Source organism: Drosophila yakuba, chromosome X (assembly GCF_016746365.2).
Source record: "Drosophila yakuba strain Tai18E2 chromosome X, Prin_Dyak_Tai18E2_2.1, whole genome shotgun sequence".
In the NCBI taxonomy this organism is placed as follows: Eukaryota; Metazoa; Arthropoda; class Insecta; order Diptera; family Drosophilidae; genus Drosophila; species Drosophila yakuba.
In genome coordinates this window covers 10,362,079-10,385,198 of record NC_052526.2, presented here as the reverse complement: position 1 = coordinate 10,385,198, position 23,120 = coordinate 10,362,079, and the positions used below count along the sequence as shown (strand labels likewise).

Below are 23,120 nucleotides of genomic sequence, written 5' to 3'. Positions count from 1 at the left end.
TGACTGATTGTGGAATGCATTTGGACAGCGGTTAAATGTTTAAAAAGTGGACTTTAAAATGTATAAATATAAATTGGCTAATCAAAGTGATTTTAAAAAAATCACTACCCATTCTAAGGAATAATTGTAAATTGTAGTAAAGTGCAAAAAGCCGCACTAAACCATATTACAAAATCCGCTTAAAATAAAAATATATTTATAAAAAACTTATAAAAACGAAAGGTTTTTGTTTTTATTGGCTTGCCACACACACATAAAAGAATGTCAAATGACTTTCATCAGAGCGAGCAAGTGTATCTAAAGATGCTCCATCTCTTTCTATTACGTGCACAGTTTATCTGCAAAGGATAACGCCCATTTTTGTGTCCTTCGCGCAAGACTTTCTAGGCAAAAGAATTATAAGAAATATCCCATAAAACCATTAATTAATACTTCGTTTTGATTTATTAAGTTATTCGTGTAAAGTTGTGTATTTATATATTTTTCTATTGTTATCCAAAATTTTTAATGCAGTACCTTACTTACTGAAATACATTGAATGGTTTCATTTGACCGTAATGTGAGCGAAAGTCTGCCGAAGACATATATTATTTATCAGTTAAAATTATAATCGTTTTTGTATACATTTAAATAATCTGTTCTCATATCCGTTTTAATTTGGGCAAAGTGGGAAAAGAAGTATAGATTTCTTTCCAAGCGAAAGACGAATTTCTTCTTGGTTTTTATAATGCAATTAAGTTGAAAAAGTTGTTTTGATAGCTGAAAAGTTTCCATTTAATGTTAAATACTTTTTGATTTAAAAAGAAAAACAAGTATTTTGCGACTTTTAGAATACTAGAAAATGTTATAAAGCGTTAAATAATACAATTCGTCTTTCGATAGAAATGGACAGAAATTTAATTTATCCAAGACTTTTCCGTTTTTACATTCAAAATATTTGTAATTAGTTGACGTGTGCGGATAACAACAACATGTATTATTTATTTATCTGATATACATCGTATACATGGTTTAGTTTCGTATTTTCGTATTGTTCAAGTTTTAAAAGTTTCGTACAGTTTTAAATTTAGTAAACACTATTTTGCTGTCGTATACGTACTGTAGCCAAAAAAGAACCGTCATAGTATGATTTACATGCAATATTTGTATATACCCGCAAATGTAGGTAAATGTATTAAAATATATTTATACACAGCTGCGGTCAAAATAAAAGCCCTGAAACTTGTGCCTTCTCACCTTCACTCGTTGTGAAAATATTCGTATACTACCAGTTTAATCGAGTTTCCTTGCATATGTTTTCGATGGTTATAATATATAAGCTAATGGGGTTATGCAGAAAAAGTCACTGCATTGGCAATTATCCCTTTTTACGAACGCTGATAAAATTATAATCGCTTAAACGAATTATTACGTATTTATGTATTTTACAGTTGACATGCCACAAACATGCTTTCCATTTTAAATTGATTGTTGAAAAAGCGAGCAAAGTATATTCGTTTTCTGGCCGTGCAAATAATCTTAATTAGGCAATATTCAATTTACGACTATCCTGCATATATTGTTAAATAGCAGGAGACTGCGCCAATCCGAAAACCATATAATTTTCATGCTCTTTTTTTTTATAGCAGGCAATGTTTTCCGCCAACCAAAATGTAGCAAGCACAAACTAGCTATTACGTATTTATATTCTACTCATGTATGTATATCTATCGGAACTATATCTAAATTTATGGGAATTTTAAACATATCTGACACGAAAACAAGGACAGCAGAATTAAAAAACCCTTAAGGATTGTTGGTCTTAGCGAAGAAGCAAATATAAACCGCGTTTTTTTTTTTTTTGTTCAATAGAGAACCGCACATAATTAGGATGAAACAGCATGTTAGATTTTCAGCGCAGTTATTTTGACCACAACTGCATGAGGGATTCTCCGTTTGGGAGTGGTTCACAGCCCTGATCCTCAGGGGCTTAGATCCTGATGGAGATTTGGGTCGTAGCCCATGCTGTTGTCGTACGGTTGCTGCTGGTCGTAGCCGCCGGATCCCATTGGATAGCCCATGGAATCTTGTGGCGGAGCGGGTGACATCATGGGTGTGGTTGTCCCGCTGGGAGGACCGGCCATGGAATACGGCGAAGCACCAGCAGCCTTCTTGGCCGCATACAAATTGGCCTCCTCCTGTGCCTTACCAATGTTCTTCTTATAGCGAATACGCTTGTTGCCAAACCAATTGGATACTTGCGAGACCTGCATGATTGTGCGTTCATTTACAATGCTGTACTGCAATCAAACTGCCTGATTGATTAATGTGTGCACTTACCGTGATGCCACACTTTCGTGCCAACTCCTCTTTGGCCTCTTCGGATGGATATGGGTTGCTCAAGTGACTGTAGAAGTACTCGTTGAGGATCTCGGATGCCTGCTTGCTGAAGTTGCGACGCTTGCGGCGTGCGTCCAGGAAACGCGAACGAAGGATCATCACAGCCTCGCAGGTCGACTGCTTCAGCTGCATTTGTATGGAACTAAACTTTTTGTGGATGATCTGCACCATTCGCTCGATTTCCTTTGGTGTAATGGGTCTGAAATGATGATTGTATTACCCACGTGATCCACAAAATCAGGATTTATCTATATCCACATACCTCGTGCGACTCTGTTCGCGTAGAAGATTCATGACATGCGTAGTAAACTCATTGCATGCCTGCTCGTACTTCTCCAATTCCTGGTGATATATTTGACGGATCTGTGCCAGCTTGGCACGGTAGTCGGAATGCTCAATGGCATTGTCAGCACCATCGATGGACAAGGAACCACCCTGGCTGGCCGCAGCCGCGGAGGCAGCCGCTGCTCCACCACCACCCTTCTCAGGTCCTGCCACGCCCTCGGCAATCAGCATGTTGTCCAAGCGCATCAGTTGTGGATCTGGGGGCTCCTCCTCCTGGGTGTTGCGAATCGAGAGGACTGTAATAATTTAAGTAGAAAGGGTGATTAAAACAATTACAATTTTGATATAACTTATCGTTAAACCATTTGGTTTATAAAACTGCACATGGAAATCAGGCTAGCATGTGAAACGTTTTATTAAGCATAAGAAGTGATTTGTATAAAACAATAGAGAAACGGATGGTGCTTTTGAGATTATAGCTATAGAGATAGCTTACCGGTCTTCTCCTTGATCTCGCAAAGTACAGAGAAAAGAGCCGGCTTCATTCGGTGACAGTTGAGTGTATGTTTTCTGGCCTGGGCCTCGTCAAGTGATTGTTCCGAGATGCTCATTATCTGTTGCAATATCTCGCCGATGTCCTTCTGCTTGCGCACCTCGTTCTCGCTGCCGGCATTCTGTCCATCATCCTGGCCAGACAAGCCGTATCCTTGCGGAGCCATCATGCCACCGGTGTGGGCCAACATGCGATTGGGATCCTCCATGACGCCACAAATGAAAGCAAGCTACAAATCCAAGTTGCTGCAATAAAACAAAACAAACAATGAAAAACAAGGAATAAACTATTATTTCTTACGTTAACTTCTCAGTTTACTACAAATGTTTTTTTAATTTTTATTGCTTTACTATTTAATATAAATTTCCTTTTCACAAGAACATGCGTTTGAAACCTAAAAAATGTGGTAAAACCTTGAGGTAACGTGTGTTAAACTTTAATATTATGCGCACACACTGGCAACCTTTTACCGAAACAACATCACTTCTATTTAAGAGATACAAAAAAAAACCCCATTAAACCACAAGCCCCACCACAAAATAATCCCCAGACATTTGAGGCAACGTGAAAAGACATTTTGGTATCCTATTGGAAATGCAATAATCTCCACCTGTCGCAATCTCATGAAGCGGGATATCTTTTGGGGGTGAAAAAGTATCTCAGATGCGTAGCACGAAGCCGCCCAGTTAACTGAGCTATTTATACACTTCTATTTATTTATTTATTGTTGGGTGGCACAGTTAAGTTACATTTTATATATGTATATATGTAGAGATAAAAGACGCCGAGTGCATCACATACATACACTTGTACGTATGTTTGGTGCCAGCAGAATGGTAGAAAAAAAAATTAACCTGCCTAGTTTATATTTACATATACACACGGTTATGGTTCAATATTTATTTCAATACAGTTCGAATGGATCTTGTAGGTTTTGCATTTACATTCCTGGGATTTTATTACGTCAGAAAAGATTTTAAACTGTTTATAACAAGGTGTATGTACATATCCACACATCGATATATATGCATGTAAGTATTGAGAAGCGTCCACTTGAAATTCCATACTCACGGTTTTTTATTTATCGTGATTGCCTCTTATATTTATTTGCCGTGCAAGTCGTATTTTCTGTTATTTTCACTAAAGTTTAGCGACACATTACTTGCAGTTGTAAATAACCGCAAGTATACAAAAATATTATCTTTTTTGGAATACAATGAAAGGAAAGTACGTTCTGTATACGCAGAAAAATAAATCGATATGAAAAAGTTTTCCAGTATTATAAGAATATCGATAAATGTTATCTAAAATGCAATTTATATTTGCTAGTGAAAACGTGGACAATCGATATTTTAAACGTATAATTTTTTAGTGCTTACGCACTAGCGTATGCATTTGGATATTGTTTCAAACAAATAAATAAATATATAAATGAATTAGATATTCTCTAAACAGAAATTGAGAAAATATTTCAATAAGCGAACTGTACAACAAGGATATATAAAAGGAAGTGCAACTTACTTAAAATATAATATTTCAATAGATATTAACTTTGTCTTATTATGTAACTAATGTGTTTGTTTCTTTTTTAGTAATCTAAATCTGTATAAGTGGTCTGTGGCTTACTATTTGGAAGTCTCCTATTATTATCTTGTTATAATAAATACTATATAAAACTGGAGTACATTTAAACGTAAGTGTGAAATAGCTATTCTCCGTTCTCATCATGTTCGGCCAATCGATAGTCATTGATTTGCAGCCCTACTAAAATCATTATGGTCATATTGTGCAGTGACGTAGAGTCGTATGTTCGTGAACTTTGGAGAAAATCTATTCCTAAACGGTTTATTTAGCAAAATTATTAATTTACTTTCATTGTAATCAGAAACGCATTATAGAAAACTAGAGAAAAAAGGTATAGAAAAGTGAATGTGACCAAAACGAACACAACCTCAAAAGTTCAAATGGCGTGGCTTTCATCCATATGTAAATGCATACGTGCATGAAAATGTACATATATATATATATATATATATCTATACTGAATAATTGAGTTTTCCAAAACTTTTAGTAACGTGGGCTCCAGTGTATATCTGCAAAAAGCTACTTGACTTCGTGTTTACACATAAATCACGCTTCAACAGTGTTTTTTTGCCCATTATACAAACGTACTGAATACATAAGTAATAGAAAAAGATATATCCGTATATATAAATATGTATATATATGTACTTGAATGTTAAATTAACCTTATTTCCTTCGAAATTATAAGAAAATTTGAGCAAAATTACAGTAATGTAAGAAATACTGAGTCTAAGGAGTGGTATACATATGTTCGTTCATGCGCATTCCTAATTTTATTTTCTTTCCCTTTGCAGAATAGTTGAGAGACCAAAATTAAAATTTTTTGCGATACTTAAGCGCCTTAAAAGCGTTACTAATATTTTTCAATATTAGCACGGAATCACAGCTAATCAAAATAAGAAGCTTATCAATTTCCCGTGGCAGTGCGATTTGTTTGTTTTTGATTTATCCATATATATTTTCCAAGTCAATTTGCGATTGACTTCACAAAGAATACCCGAGAGTACGATATCTTTGTCTAATTTGCGAACTGGCATTGCGCACCCCAAAGGAGGGGAAACAAAATCTTATATGACTTTTGAAAGATACGGTGGTAAGTAATAGTTAATCATCAACAACCCATTGAATCAATTTGTATCTAAGACACATATTTATCCCGACCACTGTATAATATCTTACTACTAACCAAGATCTGGATCCATCCAAGGTTACTTTAACATTAAAAATAAGCTTAAAAGAGTGAACACATTATTTTTTTTCCTATAAGAGTATTACAAGTGCAAGCCACTATCTAGGATACCATGGTTTCTAAAAGGGAATTCCAGAAACTTCTCTTATCCACGCATTGCAACCACATTCGAGTACATTATTTCTGAGGATTATTGTCATACTTTCTTTCATTATGTCATATGTGCTGTTCAGATTTCTCCTTATTCAAGGGATAACCACTTGTGTAAATAAATGCATAGTTTAAATCAGATTTCCACGTATAATACGAATTATTACTAAAGCCACCTGTTCTATAGAAAATGGGTAATAATAAAGAATATTACCCATTCACTTGTACAGAGCGTTGACAAGTCTTGTTCATCGATTTTCTTTGTATTCCAACAAATATTTTCATATTACTCAGGAACAAAACGTGTAGAGCTACATACATCATATTTAATCTGGTAAAAGCTAAAACAAAAGGGCAATCCTTTGAGAAGCATACAAGAATTACACACAGTCACCTAATGATTGATTGTTCGGAGCAAGAATTGGAAATTGAAATCACAATCGTACCGAAATATTTGTCAGATTCGTCAATTTAGTCGGGCAAAACATCAGAAAATATTCGAGAGATCCTACCGAAATTCTCAGTGTAATTTTCCGGTTTCAAAAGTTAATATCTAAGATAAAATAATAAAATTGTATATAACTCGCTCGCCCTCTGAAACCATTTCTTCAAAGTTTTGTCTATCAAATTGAGCTTGCATTCAAACCCAAATTGGTTTCTAGTTTTATTTGGCATTCAGCGGTACTAAATAGTGCAAATCAGTGTTATGTTTTTAACTGAGTCCATGTACAATTGCATTGACGCTTTCAGCAACGTAAAGTATACACTAAGGTCCCGTACACATTCCAATTCGAATGCAGTTTAAAGGCTTCAATATTCAATTCGTTTATTAAAATAAAATTACATTTCGTTTCATATTTGTATTTTTCAGAAACACCAGCAAAAAAAACCGCACTTCTCATTGAGAAAAAACGGAGTAAAGGGTTCGAGCTGTGCATGAATTCAAAAGGGCGAACCATAAGTCACCGGTAAGTAAAAATCACTGATGACCACATTGCTGATTCAAGTCGTACAACTTTTATTGCAATTCACACACTCAGCGTTGCTAAGATAAAAAAAATCTGGTATTCAAATCAAATTCGCTACGGTTTAATACGAATGTACATATGTATAGTTTTGAGTTTTGAGGGCTTATTTCACCTTGGCTTACATACGAGTATCTAGTTCCAAGTGCATACTATAATACCCGATAAGAATTGATTATATTTTCTAGCAATGGGAAAGTAGTGCCAAATTGCAATTGCATTCAGCAATAAATTAGGATTCTCCTCGCTGTAGGAGGGGTATTTGCGAAAAGACAGAAATGTCGGCATAATTAAGTAATAAATATCGTGTGGGTGTATCTAGGGTGGTAATCCTTGCATATTCGACTCGATTAACGAAATCTTTTACACATTTGCCTTCGCAGGACTTCGAGTAACAGACATCGGAAGTTACAGCCATTCAGGTACACATGAGCCTGCTGTTTTGCCATTTTTTTAAAGACTTAAACTGGTAAATTTACAATATAAATAAATAAATATATATATATATATAAATATACAAATATATATATATATATATAGATATATATGTATATATTTAATTATTCATATGAAAACGGAAAAAATAGAATAGCTGAATACTTACCACGGCAAAAATAAACAAAAACTTCAGCAAAATAACAGCAAAGCAATAACCTTGCAAAACAACTATAAGAATATTACTCTCAAGCAATTCTAGCAGATTCTACAAATATATTGAGTACACCGTTGTTTGATTAAGGCACAATTAATTCGACGTTCCGGAAGGATACCAGTTCATGCTTATTCTGGGTACATTTGATAAGTGAGCAGCAGCGGCAAAAACACAATAAAAGAACATTTAATGAACGGAAACGAAAGTTGCATAAATCACAAACTAGCTGAAAACCTGAAGCCAATTACTTCCCATCCACCAACAACCAATAGATACCACTGGCCACCTCTAATAGCAACATTACCCGAACAACAATAAGTCCCATTAGCAGCATTATCCGTGGAATCCAAAAGCTATCAAGATGGCCACCGTAAACGTAAACCGCAGTGTGACGGACATCTTCTACCGCTACAAGATGCCACGTCTGCAGGCAAAGGTCGAGGGCAAGGGAAACGGCATCAAGACCGTGCTGGTTAACATGGCGGAAGTGGCTAGGGCCATCGGACGCCCGGCCACCTATCCAACCAAGTATTTTGGTTGCGAGCTGGGCGCACAGACACTGTTTGATCACAAGGTATGTGCACTGATATCCTTACCCATGAGCTATGCTTTAATTAATCATTCAATTTCATTTAGAATGAGCGCTTTGTTGTGAATGGATCGCATGATGTGAACAAGTTGCAAGATTTGTTGGATGGTTTTATTCGCAAGTTTGTGTTATGCCCCGAATGCGACAATCCGGAGACCAATCTAACTGTGTCCGCCAAAAACCAGACCATTTCGCAGTCTTGCAAGGCATGCGGCTTCCACGGTCTGCTCAAAGTTAACCACAAAGTAAACACATTTATTGTGAAGAACCCTCCATCGCTTAATCCGGCCGCCCAAGGATCTTCGCTAACCGAGGGCAAACGCTCGAGGAAGCAGAAGCAGAAGAACGATGCCGATGGCTCCATGACCAACAACTCATTGGCTAACAACTCTGGCGGTGAATCGGATGGCGGCAATGGCACAAACCAGGCTAGCCAAACTGAGGCCGAGATTAGCGCTGCTATTCCGGAGAAAACAGCCAAGGATGACGATGATGAGGGATGGAGTGTCGATGTTTCAAAGGTACGTTGTTTTATCTGTATATAAAAAGTATTTAAAGATATACATATATATGTATATATATTTTACTCTGCCCCCGCAGGAGGCTATTCGTGCTCGTTTGCAAGATCTGACAGATGGTGCTAAGGGTATGACTATTTCGGATGACTATGATAAAACTGAGAAGGAGCGCATTGATATTTTCTACGAGTTGGTTAAGGACAAGCGGGACAAGAAGCAATTGGAGGATGTGCAAACTCACAAGGAGCTGGTGATCGAAGCAGAACGTTTGGATATTATTAACAAGGCTCCATTGGTTCTTGCCGAGCTGCTTTTCACTGAAAACATTATCAAGGACGTGCAGAAGAATCGCCCTTTGCTACTTCGCTTCACCCTCAATAATCCAAAAGCACAGCGTTATCTAATTGGTGGAGTTGAGCAAACTGTCGAGCTGCATAAGGGTACACTGATGAGCAAGGTAGCTGGAATCTTTAAATTATTTTATGATTTGGACATACTCGATGAGGCCGTCATACTGGAGTGGGCACAGAAGGTCAGCAAAAGACATGTCTCCAAAAATATTGCTGCCGAGATTCACGAGAAAGCTATGCCGTTCGTTCTCTGGCTAAAGAATGCCGAAGAAGAGTCCTCCGAAAGTGAGGAGGAGGAGGACGAGGAATCTGATGAGGATAACTACGTTTCCAGTGCCGGCCAACGCGGCGGTCAACGTGTCGTTCCGCGCGCAGTTCCACGCGCCGTTGCAGGTGACGAGGATGACGAGGACGACGTGAACATCGACGATATCTAAAAGAAAAACAAGAGAACAGCTACTTTCCTCGAACCAGTAATATTTTGGAAAGGGAAGATCAAGCAAGCAAGCGCAATCTACAATTCAAACTGAAATATAAATTAGCGAGTTAAATCAACATGTGGTTTTTTGATCTTTAGTTCTTAAGAGTGCTAATCGTATTTTGATTTATCGCTTTACTACCATTCAATTGTAAGCATTACATTTCCCACGCCGCTGTAACAATAGAAAACAACTAAATTACACCAACACATATATTACAAAATAAAGCAAAAAAAATGAATAAGGTGTTTTCCTATCTGGCTACTGAATATACATACATGCATTCATAGTTCAGTTTAATCTAAAACTGTTTTAAAAATATTAACAATTTTAGCCTAATTATGCGTTCTTGTGTGAATAGTGCATCAAATCCATTCTTGCGCAAGTGATGTGCTTGTGCGAGAATAAGATATCTTAAGTAAATTGGTATATTTCAGTATATTTTTCTGGCGCAATTGGTATTTTCGTTAGTAGTTCCGCGGCGGTCACATCATACGCATCCCCTATAAATCGAAATAAGTTGAAGTTACATAAATAGGTATTAAATGTTTAAATGCACTGTTCCAGCATAACTATAGATATAATTTAGCAGGATCAATATGCTGCGTTCGGCGATGATGTCATCGACCCTGGCCCGGGCTCTTCAAAAGGCGACCCAGACGTCGAATGCGTCGATTTCGGCGGTGCCCGCACTGAATATGGTCCTAATGCGCCAACAACAAACGCTCCCGGTCGCCGAAGTGGCCCAAAATCTACCCAAGAAGGGCTACTCTCCGTTCGGAACCAAACAGTCCTCCGTTGCGGAGTGGTCGCTGGCCAGACTGGACGATCTGCTTAACTGGGGACGCAAGGGCTCGATCTGGCCACTGACTTTCGGTCTGGCCTGCTGTGCCGTCGAAATGATGCACATCGCTGCTCCGCGTTACGATATGGATCGGTATGGTGTCGTGTTTCGTGCATCTCCCCGTCAGGCCGATGTCATCATCGTCGCGGGCACGCTGACCAACAAAATGGCACCGGCCCTGCGAAAGGTGTACGACCAAATGCCCGAGCCACGTTGGGTCATCTCCATGGGCAGCTGTGCCAACGGCGGTGGCTACTACCATTATTCGTACTCCGTCGTCCGCGGCTGCGATCGGATAATTCCCGTCGACATATACGTACCCGGTTGCCCGCCAACCGCCGAGGCACTCATGTACGGCGTCCTGCAGCTGCAGAAGAAGGTTAAGCGGATGAAGACGCTCCAGATGTGGTATAGGAAGTAAGGCAACGATCGAAACTTATATTTAAAATGTGAAACATCAAACGACATACGATTTTGCGAACAGAAATCATATTAAATATCGTTCTGTTAACGTTCAGTTGTTGTATATATTGTTTGTTGGATCACGAGGATATAGCAAATAAATGCCTTTCGATATAAATACAAACATTCAAGCTGTGCTGTGTTCTGTATCCAAATGTCAGCTTGAATCGTACGTTTGCCAACGGTCGTGTTTCAAATGTTATCGAAAGAGTTATGGTTGCCTTCAAAATTAGTGTCCTTTTTTTTTATCGTGAATGGTATACACAATCATATCGTCTAGTTGTCATAGGAACGATCGCACCAACCACAGGACGAACCTCTGTTTTCACATAATTTTTCTGTATTCATTTCAAGGTCCTGTTCGGAACTTATAGTGCAAGAATATAAATTCAGTTTCAAGTGTTTAAAATAGTTATATTTTTTAATTGGCAGATTTTTTTAACGCAACAGCAGAGTAAGCCAACCCTTAAAATACAATTTTTCATGCTAATGTCCCAATAAACCCAAAAGAAAATGGAAAAACAAACAAATATGTGTATAATTTACATATGCAATATAATTGGGCTAGCCATTAACTAATCTGAATTCTGGACAAGACTATTCTCCTCCATTTCGGTACTGGAAAGGCTTGGCGACAAGGTCGTGGACCTGGAATTGTAGGCAACCTCATCCAGATTATAGTGCTTAACTATTCGCTGTGGTGGTCGGTTGGAGGTGACCTCGATGATTTGATTCACAACCCATTTGGCCAATTTGATCACAGCCACGTGTGCCGCAAACTGCAGGATCATGGCTCCAAAGCCCTTGTAGAGGCCACTAACTCCCTCGGAGACAATCGTTGTCTGATAGCAATCGACGACTCCTTGATAGTTTGTTAGAATGGGGACGACATCGTAGCCATTGTCGAGGTTGTCGATTATAGTTCGTGTCCCCTGCAGTTGCAGACGGTGTAGAATCGTTTCGAACGGGAAGAATATGACCTCAGTGGTTACGATAGCAATAAGGCTGGCATAGATTTCCGCATTCAGATCCTTTAGCGTGGTGTCCTGATTCTTTTCACTCTGGCTGTCCTGGGAACTCGTTATACGGCGCCGCATTATGCGCGAGGACACGCCCCGTATCACAAGATTAAACAAATACTTGGTGATGCCAAATGAAACACTTGGCCCGATCAGAGCCCAGGCTGGTAGCATACGGCCCTTTTGCGGAGAGCTCCAGTAGAACAATCGCAGACTTCCCTCCCGAAACACATCGAAAAGACCGGGTTTCTCGCTGGCAATGTCACTCTGCACCGTTTCGACGAGAGAAGCTGCATGAAAGGGCACCACCAGGCCGATGCTTATGCTGTAAATAGAAAAGCAATAAGAGGATGGTGAAGATTAGGTTGACAAATGGGTACCATTTGAGCAGGATATGCTGTCCGAATCGCTTTAGTGTGGTACGACTATCCACATCCTTGGGCCAGCTGGTCACCTTCGAGATAAAGTCGTCGATGGCCAGCGTCATGCCGCGCACCAAAAGGCAACTGCCCATGCCCTTCCACAGAGTCGTCAGTCCCTGCCTTCGGTGCAGGTGGACGATGCTGGGCAGAAGCTGGAAGGGTTGCAGATGGTAGCGTCTCGAGGCATTATACACCTGGCACTGCCGGCGCAGCACAACAAACGGATGGCTAAGCAGGTTCTCGGTGACCAGGGAGACCCATTGAACACCGACGACCAGATATTTTCGAACTGATGTATCTGTAAGATGCAAATCATAGATGGAAAGCTTTGGAAGATTGCGAAACGGATATTTCCTACCATCATCCTGATTATCCGAAAATTTTTTGCTAGGACTACAGGTCACGGATAAGTGTAGATCCCTATCCAGAGTCCGATGCTTCTTGGCCAGGCGTTCATCGTCCAGTTCATCCGCTTGAAGTCTATAAATGGATGATTATTATTATTATGGCATGGTGATTATATATCATCACATATAACATACAATAAGCTAGAATAGTTATTCATTCCCGCCATAACTGAGTCCGTGTGTTCTTTGGTAGTTACGGATTTGATATTTATATTATTACTACTTTTAGGCAGGTTTGGGAGGTGTTTTAAACATAATATTCAATTGTTTTGAAGTATAATTGGAACAATCCTATGGCTATTACCCAAACAAAAGGTCACACTAGTTTTTGGTTGGTATAAAAGCTTTAGTCCGTTTCCACGGCATCACATCTAATGAAATTGTGTTGTTTACACTCTCAGTTAAAACATTCCCTTAAAAACTTTGTCCAAAATAAGAAAAATAATAACTTCGTCAGCTTTTTACGTTAACTTATTTAAATGGCCAGCTGCCAAAAAGGAAATATACAGAAAAGAAGAAAGATAAGTCACATTAGAAATTAAACTATATTAATTAAGAATACATTTTTGTCAGCTTTATAAACTCAAAAACCATTCATTGAAGACTAAATACATATGCACTTCTAAAAATAAGTGCAATGCTTTAATTTATTAAAAATGCTTAAACAGAACATAAACTCGTTAAAAAGCCGCATTTACTGTCCATGGTTAACATACTCAGGAAACGGAAATACATAGGTATAACATAAATGCATTTTTTATTGGGAATTGTTAGCAGGAAATACAAAACAGAGTTTTGAGAACATAACTTTAAATAAAACCTTTCAAAAGGTAAGAAAATCCAAACGAAATACGCTTCTGTCTTGTAAGAGAAGCATAAGTGGAATTGAGCCGAAGTAAGGACACACCACACCCTAATTTTGGAGGTGTTTTCCTGTAAAAGGATAACGACAGTATTTAAATATTGGTATTTTCCATCGGGCCAGGCAGCCGAACGCTTTCGTGGTGGAAAGGACAGGGACCTGGGACCTGGGATTTGGGATTTGGGAGTCGTCGGGCTGCGCGGACACGCAAACTCGCTGCCATATCCTGTTGCCAACCAGATAATTGGCCAGCAACCCGCGTTCGGAGCATGCTCCGCTCCGACATGGACACACGCACATACTACGAGTATTGGGTATAGCGATGACTCAGTAGGTATTTGTATTTTCATTTTTAGGTCAAACTGCATCCGATTATTGTGGCATTTGCTCCGCTGTCGGCAGGACTCGCTAACGATTGGTATGGAGAACTATGATTGTCAAATCCGAAAAATATAACAATATATGCAAATATATTGAGCGACACTTCGAGTACGGATAACTCCGTCGGAGCATCGAAAAACGCCAGCTCCGTTCGAGTTTCTTCGGTTAGTGAAATCCCAGTTAAAGTTCCCATCATGACGAGCACCAGCATGTGCAAGAGGATCTCCTCTGGCACGGGCACGGCATCCGCTGAGCTAATCAAATCGCTACCAACCACACCATCATCATCCCAGGGCTCGTCCGTCATCTGCGAGGAGGTATTCGACGAGGCGTGTTTCCCCTCATCAGAGGGTAAGTTCCGTCGACTACTTACATATGCTAATTGGTAACTTATTTACCATATACGAACGCATTCGTGTGGGTGAGAGCATTAAATATCGGCTTTTCCGGTGAAAATCTACAATTGGCAAGCCATTTGGTTGCCCCGAATGTGTTTTCATCAATTTATGCTGTTACAATCCAATAAAAAGTGATTCCTTACTTGTGCATAACGTTTGACCATTTGGGGCATATATGTACCTAGGTATATATGTACATATACGGCAGTTTAAATCAATGAAAGCACTTCCAATACTTCAAAAATGCATTGTATTGCTAATAAAAACGGGCTGTGGCATACTTAAATTAGAAATAAAGAAAAACCAAAAAGAAAGAGCAAAGGAAATCAGTTTTAAAAAGGTCAAATTTTTCAAATAAATTAAGAAAAATTGATTTTATACCAGTTTTTAACTGTAAGGTCGTCTTCACAGCCTGTAAAAAATCCCAAACCTATTTTCCTTCCTTTACAAAGCTATAAAAATGTATTGAAATCATATTTTACTTATTGAAAGTATAAAAAATAAGTATGATGAGTTTTTTGAACTTTTAATTATATATATTCCCCGTTTTTCATACAGAAATCAATGAGTATGCCTCCCTGATTGGAATCGAGCTTCAGAAGGAACCACATTTGCTTTATCTCGCCAAGGAAGGATTGATGGCCGCACTGCCATCGGATTGGAAGATATGGTGAGTACTCCTTATTATATTGTTAAAAACGCATAAAAAGATAATATTTTCGGATGACAGCTACTCGGAGGAGAAGAATGGCCACTACTACCACAATACGCGAACCAAGGAGTCGCAGTGGGACCATCCACTAGATGCCATATATCGCGATTTGGTTAATCAGGCGCGTCAGAAGCCTGTGGACACGGGATCGGTGGGGGATAATGATGATCTGTCGCAGCTGGACTCCGGAATACGTAGCATGCAGGGTATCGATGATATTCCATCGCCGGGACCATTGCCCCTGAATAATTTGGCCCGGAAATGGTCGGTGGCCAGCAAGGCCAGCGTATTTAGTAGTGCCAAGAGTCGATTTTTGGACTCTGGAACCAAGGATATGGGTCGATTGTATCAACTTGGTTTCGAGGTGACCAAGTCAAAGCCCCAAATAGCAAATAAACCCTCGACCACTAGTCAAATGAATGGAAAAGCCGAGAAGTCGGAGGAAAGCGATGGAGGTGCTAAACTTTCTGGTACTACAGTATCGATGTTTCAAAAGGCACATAGACAATTCGAAAGCGATGGATATACCTCGCCGTCCGGTGTGAAGGGTATTTTGCGCGATTCGAGCATAACCGATATAAGTCGACGACTGGATCGACTGGAGCCCACTGGGCTGGATGTGGAGGATAAGAAGAGTGTGCGCTTTAATTTGGATCAGGGACAGCGAGTGAAGAGCTCCACCGAGGAGACCCCATCGATGGCCAAGATGACGCAATCCTATAAGCGAAATGAGCACTCGCAATCGGAGGATGATGATGAGGATGTGGTGGTTCAAACCGACGACGATGATGATGATGTTGATGATAACGATGATGATGATGTGATTGAAGATGAGGACATAGATGAAGCTGATAAGGAAGATGCACTTAATCCTTGGCCCGATCATGATGAGGGCATATACAATAGCAATCCCTTCTTATCAGACTCGAATAAGACTATACCAAAGACTATGCCGGAAGTAGTGAAATTATCAGGATCTGGAGATGCAGCTTCGAATAACACTAAGGACATTGATGCACCAAAATTATTTTACGACGACACAGATTCCGATTCGAAGGGCAGTTCGGTGCGTAGCTTTATTATTAATAAATCAGAACAGGACTCCTCACTTTTGGCCGGCAATAATGCCTTCGATTTGGAGGAATTGGGACGAAAGCACAGCTACGAGCTGGAACAATTGCAGCTCAAATCGATTCAAGTGCCTCCATCGGAGAAGTCAATATGCAGGCCCAGCTTTACGGACAAGGAGGCCCAGCTGCAGAATGACTTTGAGGCGATTAGAAGAGATCACGAGGCGAAACTGAAGAGATTCCGCCACGAATACGAACTCCGGCTGACATCGCATCAGCACAAATTGGAGGAGGCCTTCGAGCTGCAAATGGAGAACTATCGGCTGCAATTGGAGCGGCAGCTGCAGGGCAAACGCACCTCGATGGCCACCGAGCACAAGAGCCGCATGGAGACCCTGCAGGCCAATCACGAGGAGATCCTTCGCGATCTCGAGCGTGAGCTGCATGGCGAGGAGGAGCTGCTGCGGCGGGAGCACAGCTCCAGACTGTCCCAGATGCGCGAGAAGTTTGCCCGCGAGCTGGACGCGGAGAAGCAGCGAGTGCGGGAGAAGGGCGAGGAGCGGCTGTACGAGAAGGTCAGGTGCGAGAAGCGTCTGCTGGAGGACAAGTACAGGTGCCTCAAGGAGAAGTACGTGCGCCTCAAGACGGACGTAAAGCTGTCGCTGGAGCGCAGGAATCGCCGGCGAGAGGCGCAGATGGCGCCGCAACAAAACCACACCAACAGCACCAAGTCCACCAACAGTGGCACCGAAATGGAGCGCTCCATGGAGCGGTACTACAAGCCCCAATCCGGCAATAGCGACAATCGCTCGCTCAGCTACTCGGATCAGGCAATCGCCGGTGAGGCGATTGTCAAACCAGGTCCAGTTCAGCACAAGAGTCAACTGACCAAGTCGTACAACATACGGCAGCTGCAGCTGCAGGATGATAATACCTCCATTAGTCAATCGGATACGACTCTATCGAATACCTATAATAATGGTCGCTATGGCCCATTCCTCAAATCCGCCAGCGGGGTAATCTCCGCCAGAACGGCCAGTGATAATGGCAACTCATCGAGGGACGGACTAGTGGGCGCCGTGGCCACACAATCGAATCTGGAGAGGAACAACAATAGTAACCAGATCAAGGAGTCGAGCGGCATCAGTAGGATCGTCTTTTCGCGCACCAAATCGGCATCCACGTCGCGCCTGAACTCGGATACCAGCTATAAGGGCGATCGACCCTGTACTCCGGTGGAGAATCTGCGTCATCAGCTACAGAAGCTCGAGGCGCTGGAGGATCAGTTTCCGGAGAATACCCTGGATGCACCTTATCATCTGCGCTACCCATTCACCGACATCTCCATCAAGCCGAATGGTGTGGGCTCGGAGTTGGAGTTCTTCAAGCATCGCATCCATCTGGAGCGGGATTCGGTGCGTCGGGCCAAGGAATCGCTAAGGACACAGCGCACAAATTTCCGACTGCGTCAGCGGGAGATCGGCCAGCAGCGGAAGATAACCGCCCTATCGCCGAAACACTCCATCGATCAGCTGATCCAGGAGGAGAAGGAACTGACCGAGATGGAGGTGAATCTCCATCGCACACGTTCCCTGCTGGGCGAGAAGATAATACGACTGCGTCATCTGGAACAGAGCCTGCTGAGGATCTACGAGAAGGAGAAATCGATCCTCGATCTGGGCACCATCGACGATGCGGCCACACTTAGCGATCTATCGTCGCACTCCAGCTCCGGCTTCAGCAGCACCGAATTGGCCAGTGGCGCCGATTTCCACAAGAAGAAGGACTACTACCAGCAGGAGTCGAACGAGTGCATTGAAAATCTGGAGATACTGAATGCCGAGATTCGCGAAATTCTCGATATATTCGGGCAAAAGCAATACCAACAGCAGCAGCAGCAGCAGCAGCAGCATGATCAAGCCGCATCGGGCATCCCGATCCTATCGCCACGTGACCTCGGCTGGTCGCAGGTGCTGAAGCATCAGCATCAGCATCAGCATTCCGCAACCCAGAACTTCTCCCTTCTCCCATCCGATGGCATCGATGGCGATGGAGCAGTGCATATTCCCCACTCGATTCCCACGCTGGCCGATCGCTTGGAGACCTATCGCCAGCTGGCCGCCGGCCGGATGCAGAGCTCCATGGGCGCCGCCATCCTCACGGCCAATACCATTGTGTCCCAGAGTCCGCGGGCCGTCAACTACACCACTTGTCTGGTGGAGCGAACCCGGGATCTGCGCAACTGGCTGCGGCAGGCGAAGAACGAGCACGATTTCCTCATGCAGCACGGCATTCCATTGGGACAGACTGCGGTTGCCGGTGGAGGAGGAGTGGGAGTGGGAGTGGGAGTCGGAGTGGGAATAGGAGTGGGAGTGGGAGGAGGAGGAGGAGGAGGTGAGACTAGTGCGTCTCTGACCAGCGGCAGTGCATCCATTATCAATACCACGACCACTGCGGGGAGCTCGGCGCGCGGCAAGAACGATATCTAGATCAAGGATGTATGGGTTTAGTGCATATTTTAATTACAAACATATTAATAGTTACTATTTGTGATCTTATGTTTGTCTGAGAAATTCATTAAAAATAAGAAAATACACGCCTCGCCTTTAATTCTTTAGCATCCACAGATGGTTTTTTTTTGATTTTTTTTTTGTTTTTTTAAAGCGGCGAATATTTTGAATGCTGTGATGATAATACTGATATTAATAACCGCAAAAAAAAGGGGAAAACGAATTTTAGCAAAAATGCAATATTTACTATTGATATTTTCGGTTTAACTTGGCTAAAAATGGTCAGAAAGTTAAAAGAATTACATTTTTGTACTCCTAATTACCAATACTAACCAACCAAATCACTTTTTGAACGACTTTGTTAAAATAATTTTTGGCCAAATTTTCGCATTTTTTGTAAGGGGTAACATCATCAAAATTTGCAAAAAATGTGAAAAAAAAATTTTTTTTTTTGAAAACACAGTTCGATTGGAAATTTTATTACGAACTCAACGAGGTATGACATTCCATATTTGGACCACTATTTCGAATGCTGTGATCAAAATACTGATAATAATTTACGCAAAAACACAGAAAATCGATATTTGCAAAATTTTGATATTTACAATTGGAATTTTCGTTATAAATTGGCTAAAAATTGTCAGAAAGTTAAAAGAATTACATTTTTGTACTCCTATCTACCAATACTAACCAACCAAATCACTTTTTGAACGACTTTGTTAAAATAATTTTTGGCCTAATTTTCGCATTTTTTGTAAGGGGTACCATCATCAACAATTGCAAAAAATGAAAAAAAAAAAATTTTTTTTTTTGAAAACACAGTTCGATTGGAAATTTAATTACGAGCTCAACGAGGTATGCCATTCCATATTCGGACCAATATTTCAAAAGTTCTGATCAAAATACTGATATTTATAGTCGCAGAAACCAGAAAAACGATTTTTGGCCTTTTTATTTTTTTTATTATTCATATGGAACCACTTTGTTCCAACTCGCCGGTTCATAGTGAATGTATTGATTTCAGTTGCATTGTATCTATTACTACTACTGATAGCGAACATAAATTGCTTAAATATTTGCCTACTAGTATATGTACGTAAATATATTTAGTCCTGTTTATTTTCGTCGTCGAAGTAAACGGACCGCAGTAAGGTAAAGTAACTTATCGAGGTGCTTAGAATCTGAAAAGGATGTGATTAATAATGTGATTAATATCTTCCACAAAATGTGCTGCACATACGGCCGTAAAGCTTTGCAAGGACAATGTTGAGAACTTGAAAGCCGTGATCCTTACGGGTCGTTGGCTGCAGAGGATCATAAACGAAATATGATTTCGGATTCGCTTGTTCGTTGGCGTAAAGGAATGAGATTCCATGCGATTAGATCCTTCCCATTGGCATTCATACAGAATTTGCGCCGTTAAAGTGGACTGTTCAATGTAGATAGTTGATTAATTGGTTACAAATTGAAAAATCCATCAAAATTCATGCCTGTTTTATCAGTTCGTCTCCATTCTCGCAAAGGACGTATAACTGCGATAAGGCTGAGGATATATAAATTATGAACTTCACATAGTCCCCAATGAACATATTTTTTCCCTGATTAAGTATAGACAGAAAATCTCGTCAGTATATAAGCACACATGAACTTGTGTTAAGCTTACAGTAATTATCTGAAATCCAACCATGCAAATAAGCACTGATGAAATCATTAGATTGGCCAATAGAATGGGATTGAAAAAGTCCTCCAGCCGCTTAGCGAAACTATTACCAAAATCATAGCAACATGTAATGGAATCATCATTGTAATACAATGTTGTCACAATACCAACTCGATAACAGTGTTGTGTTTCTCCACAATACGTTTGATGCGCTCCAGCTGTATGTTCTCGCCCAATTCCGCACTGGAATCCGCAAATAGTGCTGCAATTCGTTGGTGTAGCAGCTGAAACTGGCCACAAGTGTAGGTGATGAAGAAGCCCAGGATGGTGTCCTCCGCAAACAATGTGGTGACCACACAAATGCCCGCATACGAAGTGAAGATATAGGTCAGCACATAGCGGATCCAGCTGTTCTGGGCATCGTACGGAAAGATCATCTTGTAGGGGAACGGCTTGTTCTGCGCATCGATGGCGGGTCCAAAGAAGATCTCCACCAGCGGCAGGACACAATACATTATAATCAGGCACGCCAGCAAGGATGTCATTATGCTGAATGTAATCATGCGCCTGCGACAATCCGCAGCAACGTTGTTCTTTGACGAGCTGTTTGCCAAGGGGTACTCAATAGATATTAATAAAGATTTTATCGGAAAAACCAGTTTGAAAAAGGATAATTCCATAGAAAACTCTACAGGACGCAGTGTCCAGAAGCATGCCCAGAAAAGTAGGCTACTTCTTTTGCACACAAAAACGTAGCATACTTTTCCGCGCATTTGCCTAATCCTCATAACATGGACTCACTCGGGTATCCAAATTTCGTAGGAAAAGTTCTCAATGAGCTGGCGGAATTTGCTCTGATTGAGGCGCAGATGAAGGAGTCGCACAAAATTCAGGACTCCCATGAAGGTGGTGCAGCAGTTTTCCGTGGTGATGATGATATCCGATAGGTTGTTCAACAGAAATGCCGTCTGGTAACTGATTGTTATGCCAACGGATGCAATGACGTACCACGCCCACATTACGTAGGCGGTGGCCAAAAAGGAGTCACTCTTCCATGGCCTCGATGATTCCGATAGTGGCCAAGAACCATTCAGTTTCAGCCAAACGCACTGAATGGGAAATCGGAGTGCTTTGTAGGGATATGAATAGAACATGACTTTGTGGCAAATGCCAAGGCACTAGGTTTATCTTTTGGCATTTCTTACTTTTATAGTTTACTTACTTCCCATCCCCCCCCTTAAAAAATATTTCCCCTTTTTATCATTTTCCATAATTACACAGTAAATATTTTAGAAAGCGTTTGCACACAAAGCATGTACTTACCACCTCATTAAGTGGCTAATATGAAATTTTGATCAAACGCATTTTCCAAGGAGGTGTGTGCCTGTGAAATCCTACGAAACTATACTCCTTCTACGGCCACAAATAAGTGGCTATAACTTGTGAATACGTGTGTATTTTAATTTGCCCTTTTACTGCCCAACAACAAACTAAACTTGGCTATATTTTAAAGTACCAAATGCTGTTACTCACTCGAAAATAAACAGGTAAGCTGCACATATTTCACTTTATTCAAATTGAAACGTTAGAAACAAAAAATAAATACAATACATCACACATCTGAGCTTCAAACAGTTTTACGAGTGTATAGATAGATTTTTATAAAATTTCTTTAAATTTTTCGAATATTTTTAATTGCGTTATGCCTGCGATATTGCAAGCTTTCATGCTAGAAAGCCATTTTGTCTATTATAAATGTAGCCTTTGTTCATTTTGAAGCTTTTATTTACCCTAACTTCATTTCAAAACCAGTTAATATAAATCAGGTCACAACTCGCTGGGCGTAAGGATATATCTCCATTGAGTTAGGCGGCGGGAGGGGGCGTGGCCAATCATGGAGCACTGCAGACCCAGTTCCCCTGTCCCTTTCCCAGTCCCAGTCCCAGTCCATTAAGCTGGCCAAGATCTCGCCGGCCAGATAGACGGGCAGACAGGCAGACAGACAGAGAGACAGACACGGCTAGATGGAAATGTACGTAGGCGTAGGTGTATACTACACTTCCTTTTACAATTACGCACCTTTGCACGAATACAATATACCCTTTTGCTTTTGCTCCACATAACGGGCATAAACAGACGTACCCGGATTGTAGAACCCGTCGGGGCCAAGGAGTGGATTTCGTGTTTCGAGATTCGGTGAGAGAGCCGCGCTTGAGAGCATTCAATTCCGACTGCTGAAGAGCCAAGGAACCCGAACACTTCAACATCCTCGCATCCGAATATCCGAACATCCTCGCATCCGAACATCCTTGCATCCGAACAGCAGCACATCCGAGGACCAAAAGGACATGGCCCACAGCCGAAGAGAGAGAGCCGAGATGCTGAGCTGCGAATGGAATGGAATGGAGAGCACTGGCCACTTGGCTGGATGTGGGTTGAGATGGTATGGCATGGCATGGCATGGCATGGGATGGCATGGGATGGCATGGGATGGGTTGGGATGGCCGGGATTGGGAATCTCCCAGTTGAGATTGCGGCGCATTGCGACTGCGTCGAACTTGGCTGGCTGAATGGCTGGCTGCTTGGGTTGCCTCCGGTCGGCGGCAATCGTTTTTCGCCT

At 41.2% G+C, this 23,120-nt stretch overlaps 7 protein-coding genes across 14 annotated transcripts; 4 read left to right on the top strand and 3 right to left on the bottom strand.

Annotated features, from left to right (window-relative positions):
- Nucleotides 1-442: 442 nt before the first annotated feature.
- On the bottom strand, nt 443-4,474 carry LOC6524923 (homeobox protein extradenticle). The gene is made up of 5 exons (XM_002100727.4): nt 4,289-4,474; nt 3,161-3,462; nt 2,642-2,960; nt 2,320-2,578; nt 443-2,246 (listed from the first exon to the last, which is right to left on the bottom strand). The coding sequence occupies exons 2-5, from the start codon at nt 3,423-3,425 to the stop codon at nt 1,962-1,964; spliced, it is 1,128 nt and encodes a 375-aa protein (XP_002100763.1). The 5' UTR covers nt 3,426-3,462; nt 4,289-4,474; the 3' UTR covers nt 443-1,961.
- Nucleotides 4,475-4,977: 503 nt separating this feature from the next.
- LOC6524922 lies at nt 4,978-8,072 on the top strand. Of its 2 annotated transcripts, none has more exons than XM_039377866.2 (5): nt 4,978-5,132; nt 5,596-5,894; nt 7,012-7,108; nt 7,549-7,634; nt 7,905-8,072. In XM_039377866.2, exons 2-4 carry the CDS (start codon nt 5,873-5,875, stop codon nt 7,595-7,597), a joined length of 168 nt encoding a protein of 55 aa, XP_039233800.1. In that variant the 5' UTR covers nt 4,978-5,132; nt 5,596-5,872; the 3' UTR covers nt 7,598-7,634; nt 7,905-8,072. The 2 variants fall into 2 exon arrangements, with proteins under 2 accessions (XP_039233800.1, XP_039233799.1); XM_039377865.2 differs by having other exon boundaries at nt 7,854-8,072.
- A 106-nt stretch (nt 8,073-8,178) lies between these two features.
- On the top strand, nt 8,179-9,829 carry LOC120320423 (eukaryotic translation initiation factor 5). Its single transcript, XM_002100726.4, has 3 exons — nt 8,179-8,391; nt 8,454-8,927; nt 9,007-9,829. Exons 1-3 carry the CDS (start codon nt 8,179-8,181, stop codon nt 9,709-9,711), a joined length of 1,392 nt encoding a protein of 463 aa, XP_002100762.1. The 3' UTR covers nt 9,712-9,829.
- A 378-nt stretch (nt 9,830-10,207) lies between these two features.
- On the top strand, nt 10,208-11,183 carry LOC6524921 (NADH-quinone oxidoreductase subunit B 2). 2 transcript variants are annotated; one of them, XM_015190475.3, is made up of 2 exons: nt 10,208-10,291; nt 10,343-11,183. In XM_015190475.3, exon 2 carries the CDS (start codon nt 10,353-10,355, stop codon nt 11,016-11,018), a length of 666 nt encoding a protein of 221 aa, XP_015045961.1. In that variant the 5' UTR covers nt 10,208-10,291; nt 10,343-10,352; the 3' UTR covers nt 11,019-11,183. The 2 variants fall into 2 exon arrangements, with proteins under 2 accessions (XP_015045961.1, XP_002100761.1); XM_002100725.4 differs by having other exon boundaries at nt 10,211-10,291; nt 10,346-11,183.
- Nucleotides 11,184-11,595: 412 nt separating this feature from the next.
- On the bottom strand, nt 11,596-13,223 carry LOC6524920 (solute carrier family 25 member 46). Its single transcript, XM_002100724.4, has 4 exons — nt 13,043-13,223; nt 12,859-12,980; nt 12,459-12,798; nt 11,596-12,403 (listed from the first exon to the last, which is right to left on the bottom strand). The coding sequence occupies exons 1-4, from the start codon at nt 13,072-13,074 to the stop codon at nt 11,635-11,637; spliced, it is 1,263 nt and encodes a 420-aa protein (XP_002100760.1). The 5' UTR covers nt 13,075-13,223; the 3' UTR covers nt 11,596-11,634.
- A 674-nt stretch (nt 13,224-13,897) lies between these two features.
- Nucleotides 13,898-18,926, top strand: LOC6524919 (kinesin-related protein 4). Of its 3 annotated transcripts, none has more exons than XM_002100723.3 (4): nt 13,898-14,099; nt 14,172-14,501; nt 15,107-15,218; nt 15,279-18,926. In XM_002100723.3, the coding sequence occupies exons 2-4, from the start codon at nt 14,345-14,347 to the stop codon at nt 18,817-18,819; spliced, it is 3,810 nt and encodes a 1,269-aa protein (XP_002100759.1). In that variant the 5' UTR covers nt 13,898-14,099; nt 14,172-14,344; the 3' UTR covers nt 18,820-18,926. The 3 variants fall into 3 exon arrangements, with proteins under 3 accessions (XP_002100759.1, XP_039233797.1, XP_039233796.1); XM_039377863.1 differs by having other exon boundaries at nt 13,898-14,103; XM_039377862.1 differs by having other exon boundaries at nt 13,898-14,501.
- Nucleotides 18,927-19,773: 847 nt separating this feature from the next.
- Nucleotides 19,774-23,071, bottom strand: LOC6524918 (odorant receptor 13a). Of its 4 annotated transcripts, none has more exons than XM_039370200.1 (7): nt 22,580-23,071; nt 21,302-21,609; nt 20,672-21,103; nt 20,504-20,603; nt 20,331-20,438; nt 20,081-20,269; nt 19,774-20,021 (listed from the first exon to the last, which is right to left on the bottom strand). In XM_039370200.1, the coding sequence occupies exons 1-7, from the start codon at nt 22,985-22,987 to the stop codon at nt 19,947-19,949; spliced, it is 1,620 nt and encodes a 539-aa protein (XP_039226134.1). In that variant the 5' UTR covers nt 22,988-23,071; the 3' UTR covers nt 19,774-19,946. The 4 variants fall into 4 exon arrangements, with proteins under 4 accessions (XP_039226134.1, XP_002100758.2, XP_039226135.1 ...); XM_002100722.4 differs by having other exon boundaries at nt 19,775-20,021; nt 22,643-23,071; XM_039370201.2 differs by having other exon boundaries at nt 19,778-20,021; nt 21,302-22,520.
- Nucleotides 23,072-23,120: the final 49 nt, after the last annotated feature.